Genomic DNA, 13,674 nt, shown 5'->3' on the forward strand with positions numbered 1-13,674 from the left:
ATTCGACAAAGCTTATTGAAATGTACCTTATTTAAAACTTTAAATCAGATAAGAGGTTAGCTGCGCTTGGTGCTACAAGTTTCTTCAAAGCGCGGGTGTATTCCGCAGACTACAAGAGAAAATTGGGGTTTCACAGACGGCTTCAATTTATTGTTGTTATTTATACAGCTGATTTCTATTTTTGACAACGCCAAATGTATAACATTGTCGAGTATTAAAAGAACTCACCAGAATATACGTATGAGGATGTTATACACAATTTAGATTTATCTAGAAGTGGGAAATTGAAAAGGTTATAATTTCATTATGACGCCCCAAAGAAATCATTCCCGCCTAAAACTTTATCGTCTGGTGTTATTGCTACTCAACAGTTCGGCTTCGTTTACAGTGCGTGTAAAATTTGATGAAAAAAAGGTGATAAGTATAAACCAGGAATCGTAAAGTGGTGACAGGAATACTGATATACCAATGGAAATAAACCATTAACCTCTACACTACGAAAATGTATGTGAAAATACGAAAATTTGTGTTTAGTAGGTTATCGTAAAAAGCAAGCTTTTCAGATCAAAATTTTGATGACAATTTGTTAATGAGAAATGTGTCTGTGATTTGAAACTTTCATTTTATGACATTACGCAATATTTTTTTGTGAACGCTATTTCTTTATTCTGTTGAAATGAAGGCGGGATTTGGAAGAGTTTCAAATTCATCAATAATTTTGACAGCAATTCCATCTGTAGAAATATCTTTATAATTTCAATCTAAAATGTCAGGACATTATGCGAAGAATTTTAGAATTACAATAATTTGTTTCCATAAAAGACAAGAATTCAAAATGCTTAAATTGCGTTTCGTGTGGAACTCGATCGATACAAGGGAATTTGAACGCCGTCAATGCGTATAGTTAATAGCAGAGCGTTGTTACAACCTCCTGTCAACAAGGTACTCCATTTTCTATTCCTACGTCCATTACTTCCCCGCGCTGAGTTATTTTCTTCTCCACAAATAGATACGAGTTATTTTTCGTTGAAATTCTATAATTCTGTGGAGGTTCCCGTTACATTTTCCACTTCATTATATTCTGCGGTGTTGTAATGAGAAAATGACAACTCGTCGGCGAATTGTTACCAGGTCATACAAATTACAATACTTGTTATAGAAAATGAGACGCGGGTAAGGAGAGCCCTCAAAGCGCTATACACTATAGTTGTCAACTGTCGTCAACTGCAAATTAGGCGGTTCACAAACCCTTATTTGTAGATATAAAAAGACGTATTTTTTAGAGAGCGTGTCGTTATTAAGTCGTGTGACAGTGCTCCTTCATGCAGAGTACCTGTATGTTTTAACAGAAAAGATATGACTTTTTTTTAAAGAGCGCGAAAAAAATTCCAAATGAACTTGTACGGATGATACGTTTATAAAAACATCTCCGGTATAACACGGTAGAGTAAATGACAACAAAGGTCACTCACGTGTTACAACCAATAATTTTTTACTACATTATCGGTTAGAAAACGTTACCACGTTATCGGTTTAATTAATTGATACATTATCGGTAGTTACACTACGTCACTGTTGGAAATGTTTGACGACATTATTTGATTGCTACGTTATCGGTTGTTTGCTGCGTTATCAGTTATAAATTAAACGTGACAAGGCAATATTAAATATTTACTGTAAAAGATAATACAAAATGTATTGTGTTTCTCTGGTTACGGCAGTCTTAGGCGAAATATCGAATAATTTATGCACAGTTTTATTATTTTAAGTATATCATATTCTTAATGTAAGAGCTGACACTCAATAAGATGCTACGTCTAAATGAAAGTAAAATAACGGAAATATTATGTTCCAGATTGCGTCTCTGTTTTTCACAAGTATCAGTTTCACAATTTATTATTGACAGTATATAATCTTTCCCGCCAAAGCTTGTAGTGACAAACATTTCCTGTTTAAATTTGTGGAATTATTTGGAATATCAACGTGGGAATATCAACGTAATTCTGGACTAGAATGGGAGACAGGCTATGTTTACGTGCATAAATATACGAACTGCAGGTTAAAAAGGCAAAAATACAAAATTAAAACAAAAATTATAAAAAAAAATGTCAGTCGCCAGAATCGTTCTCACATGCACACTGTCTATAGCTATGGACGGCAAGGCTACATAATGGTATACCTATTACGGTATTTCTCCCTGCACTAACTGTAATTAGAGTATTAAATTTTTAACAGCCAACCTACAATATAGCCGCTGAAAAATATTAAAATGCAAATAATTAGACATGTGCATATTAATTAGTGGTCGATTTTATCCAAATTGAAATCGTGATCGCGTTTGGGCGCTGATTTTAGGGTGCGGACTCAAAAATCAATTAATTGGATCATGATCATTATTGTTGAACCATAGTGTGTTTACTGCTACACAAATGTTTTTACCCACAGGTAAGTCAATAACATGAAGGATGTATGGATATTATGTATTAAGCCATATATCTGACAAAATTGTTCCAAAAATGTTCCAGATGAAGCTAGTACAGCCATTCTCCAGCCTGAGACGTCGAATTTTTTATCTTAATTTACTGCGGCTTCAAGTGAGTAATGTTCATTACCGAGTACCGCATGTACATTCATGTATAACTTTATGAATACAGTTTCTCTAAGACCCAAACTCGGGTAATTTTTAGGAATGCCCGAAAATTACACGTCATCGCATCTAAGTTTGTAAAAATGTTATCATAAAGATCTGTCCTTTACTTGTACAGTGACGTTTCAGAAACCTGAATAAGTCTTTATATCCAACCCACGAAAAAATACCAGTGCCTTTGCGTGAATGAGGTGGACCAAGGAAAGACTTCACCAAGACAAAATTAGGTAAGAACACCAATACAACAGTTACTGATACAAAAACAACAATGGGTGCCTTTGATGTTGGTTCATGCTATGCTTTTATGGGGGGGGGGGGGGGGGGGTTAAATGTCTGTTGAAATTATAATGTAATAGTAACAGTCCGGCGTACTCAATGTTATAACATGTAGTGTTCTATCAGTAAGCAAGTCGTCGTGGAATCCTGTCTGTTTACACTTGATAAGTTACCAACACTATTACATTGTTATGTCCTTGCATGAAACTTGCCTCACTCCTACTTATCTCAAGCAAGCAAACTCATCGGTGTTTTTTCGCCGGTTGTATAAAAGGTTACCACAAAAAAAACTGTCAGATCTGGGCAAGCCAACCTTTAATCTCACTTTATACTTTTGTTGATAATCATAAAGAGCAATCAATAAAGGAAGAATGGGTAGGAATCAGTTGCAATCGTTGAGTTATTCCTAGTCTGCTAAGAGTCATGTGGTTGTGTTTAAAATGAAAAATCATGTTCGATCAAGTAACACATTATAGTACGAGTGTTTGGACATACAACATGGCCGATGAACCTTTAACGATCACAAAGGCCATAGTGTCAGTGCCAAAATTTAAACAAAGACAAACAAACAGATCACATTTTGTCAGTCTCATCTTTAACTTTTCAACAGCGGCCTCGCACGCATGAACTTTTCACCATGACAAATTATAGTACACATTTATACGCTCAGATAGTTGGACGTTGCGTGTGCGTTTTTTCAATTTTTTTTCTGGAGATCATAGAAATCACGGCAGTTTATGTTGCACACACTTAAGTACAGCAGACGATTTTATCTGACTGTTTCCTGTGTTCTGTCGCTTTCAAACCCTTATCAATTCTGGCAGCAAATGATGATTGACAGGTGCTAAAATTATCCCAACGATAAACGGTAGATATCAACTATTTTACCTAAGCCATTTCCCGACAAAATTATTAATACAGAATTTTGATTTTAAATAAACCTTTTTGCGTATTCCAACTTTATTTAAGACGGGGATATTATAAATTAGCTTCAATTAGTAAATGTCGTCAAAAAATTGAACAATAATGACGAAATTTGTCAAAAAACATAAAATCATAGCCTCCGTGCTTTCGCGTATTTTTCAATAACAGTAAAGGAATTTTATAGACATCATAATTCTTTGATCGTGTTGTAATCTTTATATCTCCGAGTTGAAAAGGACCTTTGAGTTTACATGTGGGGGAAAATAAAGCAATTTTACGCGGTTTTACTCACCTAAAACATATGTAGTTGAAAGTGCAATGAGAGCGACCAAGCGTAGACCCGGAACTCTGAAACACATGATCGTTTGCTCCCAGAAGATCAAGTTCATTGCGACTACAGGCGACACAAGTCCTCCGTTAAATAGTCGTGCTCCCGATGTGACGTTCACTATGAGTAGATCATTTCCAATGGCATAATGAAAATTACTTGCAAATTAGACGGCAACTAATGAGGATTTCGGTAGTTCATCCATCAACGGAAACGATAGCGGTGAAAGGTTACCTGGTCCCTGACGTAGCTGGACGAAGAGGCAAAAAAAAAAACCGAAGTCTAAAAATCGGTAGAATTGTTTTATCTCTACGTAGATACGCATAGGCACTTTAGTTTTTTCGAGTCGTTATCCTGGCGTGTTTCTGAGATGATATTTCTCTTCTTCTCTGTCTACTTCTACGCTGACGACACACTTCAGCCTACGCATCTGCGCAGAAGTGAGTCGCCACCACAGTATATCCAACCGGCTTGCGAAATGTGGCGGAATTCTTTCTGTAGCTCACTCTCAATTTTCGATGGCTTTTGAAAAAAAACTTTGAGCTGTGTGCGCATGTCGATGAAGCAAACAATCCGAGTAACAGATTGTCCTTTCACTGCTATTACAGCGACGTGAAACGTAAACTATTTGTATTACCATCGTAATTTCGAATTCCAATCTGTGTGATGGGCGAAAACTGAGAATGTCGGTTGCTTAGCAACGCACTAGCTCAGTCTTTTTAACAAATTGATTGGCGGGTTATCAAAAAGAGTGATTATTCTTATGTTTCAGATGACTTTGTTGCACAGCGTTTATAAGCATATCGAAATTCGACTCCGCAATTTTCTTTGTAACAAATATGTTCTTATCTTTTTTGTTAGCGAATATGCTTTCCTGCCTTGAAGGAATGTTTAATGGAAAACGTGTTATTTGACTTGGACAGTATGTTATCCTTTAAAAAGTGCATAATTAACTACTTGTATTTTTCCGGAAGCATGATATTAAGTCATGTATACGGACGACGCCAATGTCGGTACATATTGTCTAGAAAATATGTTTCCATATATTTTACCAAGTATACAATGTGCCTCTGGGCAGAATTTCACTGAAAATCGAAGTTCTTAAAACTTAAGTCTATCCAACCTTTGATATGTGGAAGCTAAATTGCTTCTGATCGTTTCGAAATTTGGGTGTCCACCAACCTGTTTTCAAGGGAATCGCTACTATTTTTCCCATATTTTTTGGCCATATTGGATTTGGCGGCCATATTGGATTCTGAAATTTTGACCTCTATGTCAAAAATTTGCATGGTAACCCCTGTTTTTTTCTTCTTAATTTTAAATGAGAATGGGGTGATGTTTTCCAAACATAGTAATAGCAAACGTTCGAACAGTTTATTTCAAGGTAAACATGACTTGTCAGCAACTCGTTTTTATAGGATGAGAACTAAAATGATTCAAACATCCCCCCCCCCTCCTTCTCCCCATAAAAGAATTTAGTTTTGTTTTATCCTACATTCAACTATTGATCTCACTCCTAAGTTTCACCAACATAATCTTAGCAAGATGTTGTATCCATCAACATAATATTATGCAATAGCTCGGCCATTGCAGACTTCAAACAGGAAATTGAGAATACAGTGCCCTCGCTCAAATTGGGGGCATCATCACCTCATACATAGTGCCGTTTCTTAAGAGCTTTGTTCCTTTTATTCTGTAGAAGTGTAAATCAGGGATGTTTTTTCGCATTGTTCAGACATCGATGAAAACAGCAGTTCTCTATGATTAACCGAGTATTAAACCTATACCGTGTATACCCAAGGTACACATTGACAGGAAGTAGAGCGCCACAGTGGCAAATTTTGAAAAGGCCTATAGACACATGATATGCTGTATGTAGGTAGATTGCACATGTTCAGACATTCAAATATTAACTTTATAGTGACTACACAGGTCACACAATGAAACTTTTCACAGTGAGGGGTCAAGCTCTGTTATCATTATTGCGTTTATCTTAACATGAAAGTTTGTAGCCAGTCAAACTGAACCTGACATCTCATCTTACCAAAAGTACACGCCCATTCTACAATGGCTGTAGCCTTGTAGTCAGTCTAACTGAACCTGATATCGCATCTTACCAAAACTATACGCTCATCCTAAAATGGCTGTAGCCTCCCTTTGTGATCACCCGCGTACCATATTGCCATGTCAATGAACCCTGTACACGGCTACAGAGCTGCCCACAACTACCACACACATTACTTGTCAGAACGGGTTTAGCTCGAATATCCCTTCTGCATTGTGATAGCACATAAAAGGTACTGTGTTGTTGGGGGGGGGGGGGTATTTTGTATGAACTTGCGGGTGAATTTAAAAAGCAGGTGGGCTTTTTAAGCATAGTGTTTGGTTATTTAAGTGTTTGTACATGATATGTTTATACTACAAATGTGTTCTACTTCATGACTATCATTCCGTAATTGAGAGCTACGTTAGGATGTGTCGTGTTTCATTACCAGTAGAGATAATCAGGTGTCAAGTTGCTTCATTAAAGAAAGATATTAAGCAGAGAATCAGTTGTACATGACTGTACGTGCATATGCATTGTGTTTGTTGAAACATGGGATATATAGTGATGATGATGATGATGATGATGATGATGATGATGATGATGATGATGATGATCTCGTTGTTGTTGTTGTTGTTGTGGTGGTGGTGGTGGTGGTGGTGGTGGTGGTGGTGGTGGTGGTGGTGGTGGTTGTGTTGTTGTTGTTGTTGTTGTTGTTGTTGTTGGTGGTGGTGGTGTTGTTGTTGTTGTTGTTGTTGTTGTTGGTGGTGGTGGTGGTGGTGGTGGTGGTGGTGGTGGTGTTGTTGTTGTTGTTGTTGTTGTTGTTGGTGGTGGTGGTGGTGGTGGTGTTGTTGTTGTTGTTGTTGTTGTTGGTGGTGGTGGTGGTGGTGGTGGTGGTGGTGGTGGTTGTGTTGTTGTTGTTCTTATAATTGTTTTTTTTCTTCGTGTTTTTCTCGTTCCTGTTCTTGTTATTTTCACGATCAAAGATATGATCGCTATCAAGGCAACTTCTAAAGGCTATCAGATACAGTACGCTTGAAATGGTTTATTCACTAGTCATCCATGATACACAACCTGAGGGAGTTCATGAGTTCATTCCCGAGTCTATAACATCATGTATAGACAAATGGTCTTGCATGTTCAATCGTACACTGACTATGGGTCGGAAACTATAAAACTAGGCAAAAGTTCATATCTAAATTTTAGTTTTACTTTACAAAATCAAAAGAATTCAAATGAAAATGAGTCTGTCACTGAGTGTACAATCGCAATTGTTGTTAGGTAATTTCGCCAATGGTTTGTTTAAATTATAAAGAATAACAGAATACCGGTAACTGCCGGGAAACTTATTTCCCTCTCAAACAAATATGTTATAGTTTTCAACATTTTCTGTTCCAAAAGCCAAACATGCCTGGGGGGATAATCTGGAAAGATTAAATACTTTATCGTCTGTTCGGAAAATAAACATTTCACGCCTTTCATCGAGACCAGTTCTTTATCGATTTTGGACCAGCTGTTGTGTCAATATTAAGTTTCATATAATTATGTTTGTATCAAGTTTACAGACTGAGAGAAGTGTGTGCTTTTGACTGGTGTCATTATGAGCTAGGGGGAAAGAACTTTTCAGCGTATTTGAAATGAATCCAACTCGCAATAACGTTGAGACAGAGTAGTACATGCACGGTCAAATAACGGTCAATGGTTACAGTAGAATAATATAAATCACTTTCATAGAACGTCGCTTTCGTCAGAATCACGTACGAGTGTCGTCTGCTTTCTGATTTACCGCTTCTTAGTCATGTGACCATGGCGGGTGAAAACTATTTTCTGGCCAATGGTGTGTTGAGACAGAGTAGTCAGATGCAATGTCAGGAGGATGTCAAAGGAGATTACTAATTGCTCCAGAAGAAAAGTTCAGTTACAATGTAGCTTTCGTCAGAATCACTCGAGTGTCGTCTGCGTTCTTGTTTTCCGCATTCTAGTCATGTGACCACTCATCCCTCATGACAGGTAAAAGCTACGTTTTGACAAAGCGTTCGAACAAAAATATACATTTCTTTCTCCATCTATCTAAACAAAGAACTTCAATTTAACTTCCACTCACGAATTTCAGTTCGATCGTACATTTCGTCATGCATGTATGTATGCATGTATGTATGTATGTATGTATGTATGTATGTATGTATGTATGTATGTATGTATGTATGTATATGTGTGTGTGTGTGTGTATGTATGTATGTATGTATGTATGTATGTATGTATGTATGTATGTATGTATGTATGTATGTATGGATGGATGGTTGGATGTATGTATGTATGTATGTATGTATGTATGTATGTATGTATGTATGTATGTATAATACCAAATAGCTATGAACAAATGAAACTTTCCTGAATTTGATTTAATTTATATATACAATTTCCCCGCCAATCTAAAAAGTGTCATTTTTTTACTTATTTGGTTGTGCTTTGATGTGTGTTTGTTCATTTATTTTCAGTGAAAATGGTTTTAGGTCCGTGATCTGAACACTAATTTGACTTTATTTTAAAATGACTTAAACAAACATTGATGTTTGACAGTATGATTGGAAAACAGTTGGACCTCCTTAATTCTAACACAGTAAGTGTCGATATTGTTGTATTGACCAATTTTCGCCATAAGGCGGATTTATAGTTTTTGTTTTTTGCATATAAAACAGTACATTGTAGAGGGATTGATCACTTTACCTTGGGCTTGTGATTGACCTGTAGCAGACAAAGATTGCCTGGAGTAACAACTACTTAAGTTCGAACATTCCTCAAAAGCTTAATAAGATGAACATAAACCAAACATATCGATCACCCATTTAGCGGAGTCGTACCAAAGTTTTCTTATCCTCCGAAAATAATATTGACTCAGCTGACTAGTTTAAAGGGTTTATGTGAAATTCAAGGGGGGAAGTCGTAGTTCCATACCATACGCTGTCCTCAAATGTTTACTACAAGTGAAGTTGTACTATATGCACATTAAAGTATTAACTTCTTTATTAAAATAATTATTGCTGAAATATTCAAATTTAAATCATATTTTGTATTTTTATATCTAAATTTTGATAGTAATAATACGATGAAGGTGTTTCCTACCGATTTTATCTAAAATGAAGTGAGAATGCAGAAAAAATTTCGAAACACAGAAAGTTTGGAGCACATAATTTTGAATCGTTAGTATTCGGTCCTAACAAGGATATTTACATTCGAGTGAATTTAAGCGATAATATCCCCGTATTAATATTGGGTAACCATTAAAAACGTCAAATGTTCGCTCTTCTTTGAAATGCCCAGCAATGTTGAAGTGTTAAATCAATATGCTTGATATTTATAACACCGAATTTAAACGAATACATTTGTCATTTATTACTTTCTTTCATACGACTATTGGAGAAACGGCAAGTGGATAGACATGTATGTGACATCAAACAACAGACATTTTGCCGCCATTAGTCATTTTTTAGAAATAACATTTTGAAGAGAGCGTGTCAATGGGAATATGAGACCCTTGCGGATTTCTAATGGAAAAACAACCGCTTTTAATCCGTGTCTACATACATATAGGTTAGGGGGAAAAGTGAGAAAATTGTGTGTCGGTTAGTTTATACATTTTCACATTATATTACACAGCTGTCAGTGATGATATACCCAATAGTACAATGGTATATTCAAACAACTAAGATGCCATAAGCAAGCCAAGTTGCACGCGTTCGAACAAAAATACGGAACTATACAATTGCCGCTTTAAGTCACCGAGAGGTTGGAAAGTCTCAAATATTGTCTTAATTTTCCCCATTTTATTCTTAAATAAAGCTTCAAGTTGGTATAATTATATAAATTTCCAATATTGTTCTTCTATCAGCCGGAAAATGTTAACACGTGACACGGGTTTGGTCTCTCCAAGTCTTCGAGTCGTAGTGACAAGGGCCTCTCTTGTATAATACTCACTTGAACGAAGAAATGTATAGGGGATCAATATCTAAGCATATTTTCTTTTGAAGTGTCTCGTGTGAATTTTGACGACGGTTAAACCATAAGTATGGCCGTCAAAACTTTAAAACATACTATTTTGTGCGTAATATGTTCTAATTGGTGTGGTGATCAAGGAGTATTGTACTTAATTTGTGAAATATCATATAACGGCATATAGGCAAGCCATAATCCTACTGTTCGAATTAAAATTCGACATGCGTGTAGAACAGTGGACAGATTGTACGATAGATTACAATTTGAATTATACCTAGGGAGTTAAGGTTAAAGTTGTGCTAAGGGTTGGGATAGGATAAGACCCCCTAGGAGAAAAATTAGCTTGTATTGTCAACTCTGAGTGAATGCTGTTCTAGAATGTTTTTCTCTAGAATCATTAAGCCATATTGTTATACCACCAGCCAGCTATTTAGAATAGCAAGATCTGTAACTGATGTCATTGAACTTATCATTCCTATAGAGATTATTACGTCATGTCAGAGGGACTTTCTGTATTGGTGTAAGGGTGAAATCAGTATTTCAATGAAGGATAAAATATTCTTTTATCTAGGATTCAGACCCCCGCCCCCTAACTTAATTGGCCAAATTCATAATTGTTTCAGGCAGTACAATCATTTTCAAACCAGTATGTAGTAGTATGTAGTGCTATGAATACAAAGCCAGTATGTAGTAGTGTGTAGTGCTGTGAATACAAAGCCAGTATGTAGTAGTGTGTAGACTAGTGCTGTGAATATAAAGCCAGTATGTAGTACTAGTAGTATGTGGTGCTATGAATATAAAGCCAGTATGTAGTAGTATGTAGTACTGTGAATATAAAGCCAGTATGTAGTAGTATGTAGTACTGTAAATATAAAGCCAGTATGTAGTGAAGTAATTCTCTTTTATATTGACACTTTATTTTATTTTAGCGCCAAGCATTTATAAAAGCACAAATTCTTCATCTCTTGATATGACATTTTAGGTGTAACAGATTCCATTCCAAGTAAAATAGTTTTGGCTGGATGAGAAATAAAGTAGTTCACATCCCCACCCCACATCCATCCTCTAGTCCTGCTTACAGACGGTGGTGCGCATGCTCAGAAGGCAGGGAAGACTTGCAAGCAGGACTACCCACCCCCATCCCCCAAAATAAAGGAAGTACATTTTTTTTATCCTACATTGAACTATTGAGCTCACCCCAACGTGTTCTTTCTTCAGTTTTATACAATTCTTAAATGTCTCGCTTAGCGTATGCAGTTCTTTGGCTTCCAATCCATCAACAACTTGTTCAATAATTGCCATTATATATGATGTTGGACACAATTTAAGTGTATAAGAAATGTCACCGAATAATGTGATATTGCCATTTCAAACAGCAAGACATGAAATTATGTAAAAAAAAATGTCTGAGTACAGAAAAGGACTCATGTGCCGGAAATGACTTGACTGTTTGAGTGTATCGCTGTGTGAATAAAAAATCAGAGTACATCATGTAGTTATAGTAAAAGCCCAAATTATCCCGTCCATTACGTTTTACAAACCTCGGAGTCTACAGAATGTCACGCTCGGCCACTTTTCTGTCGTAATACACATACCGAAAATATAAAAAAAATGGAAGTAGATACTTCATTTTCGTTATTATCGTTTTTCGTAACTATTCATGTTACAGTTCGTGAACTTTAAGTTTCATTTTATATAACAGAAATCGTACATAGTTCGTCTTGTGAAGTTTTTGCCGGAGAAAACGTTGGTATTACACGGAGGATTTTAACATCGAGAGGTACCCCAGTAGTTGTCAGTAAGTTGTGTGAATGTCGCATAACGTTCAGTTTGGTAGGACCTCGTTTCATCAACCTTGACAACTAAAGTTGTTGAAAGTAATTCTAAATACTCCATGCAACAAAGTTGAAAATTGTCCTTTGGATTTCTTTTAAGCAATAAATGCAAAGCTAACTATTCAAAACTTGATATGAGAGAGAGAGAGAGAGAGAGAGAGAGAGAGAGAGAGAGAGAGAGAGAGAGAGAGAGAGAGGGAGAGAGAGAGAGAGAGAGAGAGAAGAGGGGAGGGGAGAGAGAGAGAAGAGAGAGAGAGAGGAGGGGGGGGAGAAGAGACAGAGAGAGGACAGATCAGAGAAGAAAGAAAGAAGAGAAGAGAGAGAGAGAGAGAGAGAGAGAGAGAAGAGAGAGAGGAGAGAGAGAGAGAGAGAGAGAGAGAGAGAGAGAGAGAGAGAGAGGAGAGAGAGAGAGAGAGAGAGAATCAAAACGGGCGGGCCGTAGCCAAGTCGAATCGGTAGAACATACAATATATTGTAATAATACTGCCCTTTTGTTCTTATGCCATAGAGGAGACGATGTTCGTTTCTGTGCAATAGAGCGGATTTCAGAATACTGTTCAGCGACTCTGTTTGAATCACCAGAGACTATGAGAAACTACTTTGAGATAGCAGGATTAATAAATAGAATTTCTTCTAACATTTTGTCTAAATGAAATAAACTAACATGCCACCATGCACACATCAAATGCAGACGTCAAAACATTGGCGCCTGTGTGTCTGCGCATTGTTGCAGTATGCCGGATGTCATTCAGACGAAATGTAGCAATACATTGCGACTTTGCAGGTAAATTGTAGCATGTCCAGTTTCTTATTTATTTCTGCATGGTTGTACCAAACAAAGACACTGAATCCGATGTACTTCACAATGGCAGCAGTTCTGATTTTTAGACTCGTCAAAATTAATGTCAGAGAACTGAATTTTTAATGTAATAATACGAAGGCCGAGAAGGGGGTTTCGGATTTCAGACAAGTCCCTTCTCGGCTTCCGTACGATACTGATCAGTTAGACATTCGATACACATCAGTGTGGTCGCATTAACAAAAGTCAAATTTATTATCAGTTATTTATATGTGCTAATTTACAGGTTATGGGGTTTATTTTGTGTGGTCGTTGTGCTGTCAATGATTGAACATTATCATTTTTTTTAATAATTACTTTTACTTTATTCACATTTCACATCATAGTGATTGATTATCCGATTATAAATGTTTGAATTATTTGGTTTTTTATAAAAGATACAATCTTCAGACATATTTATGAGGACAATGGTCTTATTAATTTCAATAAATTAAATGATAACTGCATTAACCATAAATCTAATGGTTTTTATTTTCTAGTCCATAGATTGTATTCTTTGTCTTTGTGATGCTAAGTTATGACCCCCACCCCCACACCCCGGAGGGAACATTCCTTAAGGCATAAAAGTATATGCCACCCAAATGGGTCACTTTTGAAAAAGAATCCCTATATGGGTCGACTTTCATCTAAAATTTCTCTAATCAAGGGGTCAATAACATGGGAAACGTCTTCAGGCTTCAGAAATACATCCACAACATTTGGATAAATGTAGCTGAGTGGTTGATTTGAACTGGGTCCGGGGTCCTTTGGACTTGGACCGCACACCCG

At 36.6% G+C, this 13,674-nt stretch overlaps 1 protein-coding gene across 1 annotated transcript in view; it reads right to left on the minus strand.

The window, feature by feature from the left end:
• LOC144453146 (neuronal acetylcholine receptor subunit alpha-4-like) overlaps positions 1 to 11,514 on the minus strand; it is a 73,785-nt gene extending 62,271 nt beyond the window's left edge. Inside the window, exon 1 of the mRNA XM_078144425.1 lies at positions 11,410 to 11,514. Coding sequence (XP_078000551.1) covers positions 11,410 to 11,514 — 105 coding nt within the window. The remainder of the gene's footprint in view (positions 1 to 11,409) is intronic.
• Positions 11,515 to 13,674: the final 2,160 nt, after the last annotated feature.

This window comes from Glandiceps talaboti, chromosome 23 (genome assembly GCF_964340395.1).
Source record: "Glandiceps talaboti chromosome 23, keGlaTala1.1, whole genome shotgun sequence".
In the NCBI taxonomy this organism is placed as follows: domain Eukaryota; kingdom Metazoa; phylum Hemichordata; class Enteropneusta; family Spengelidae; genus Glandiceps; species Glandiceps talaboti.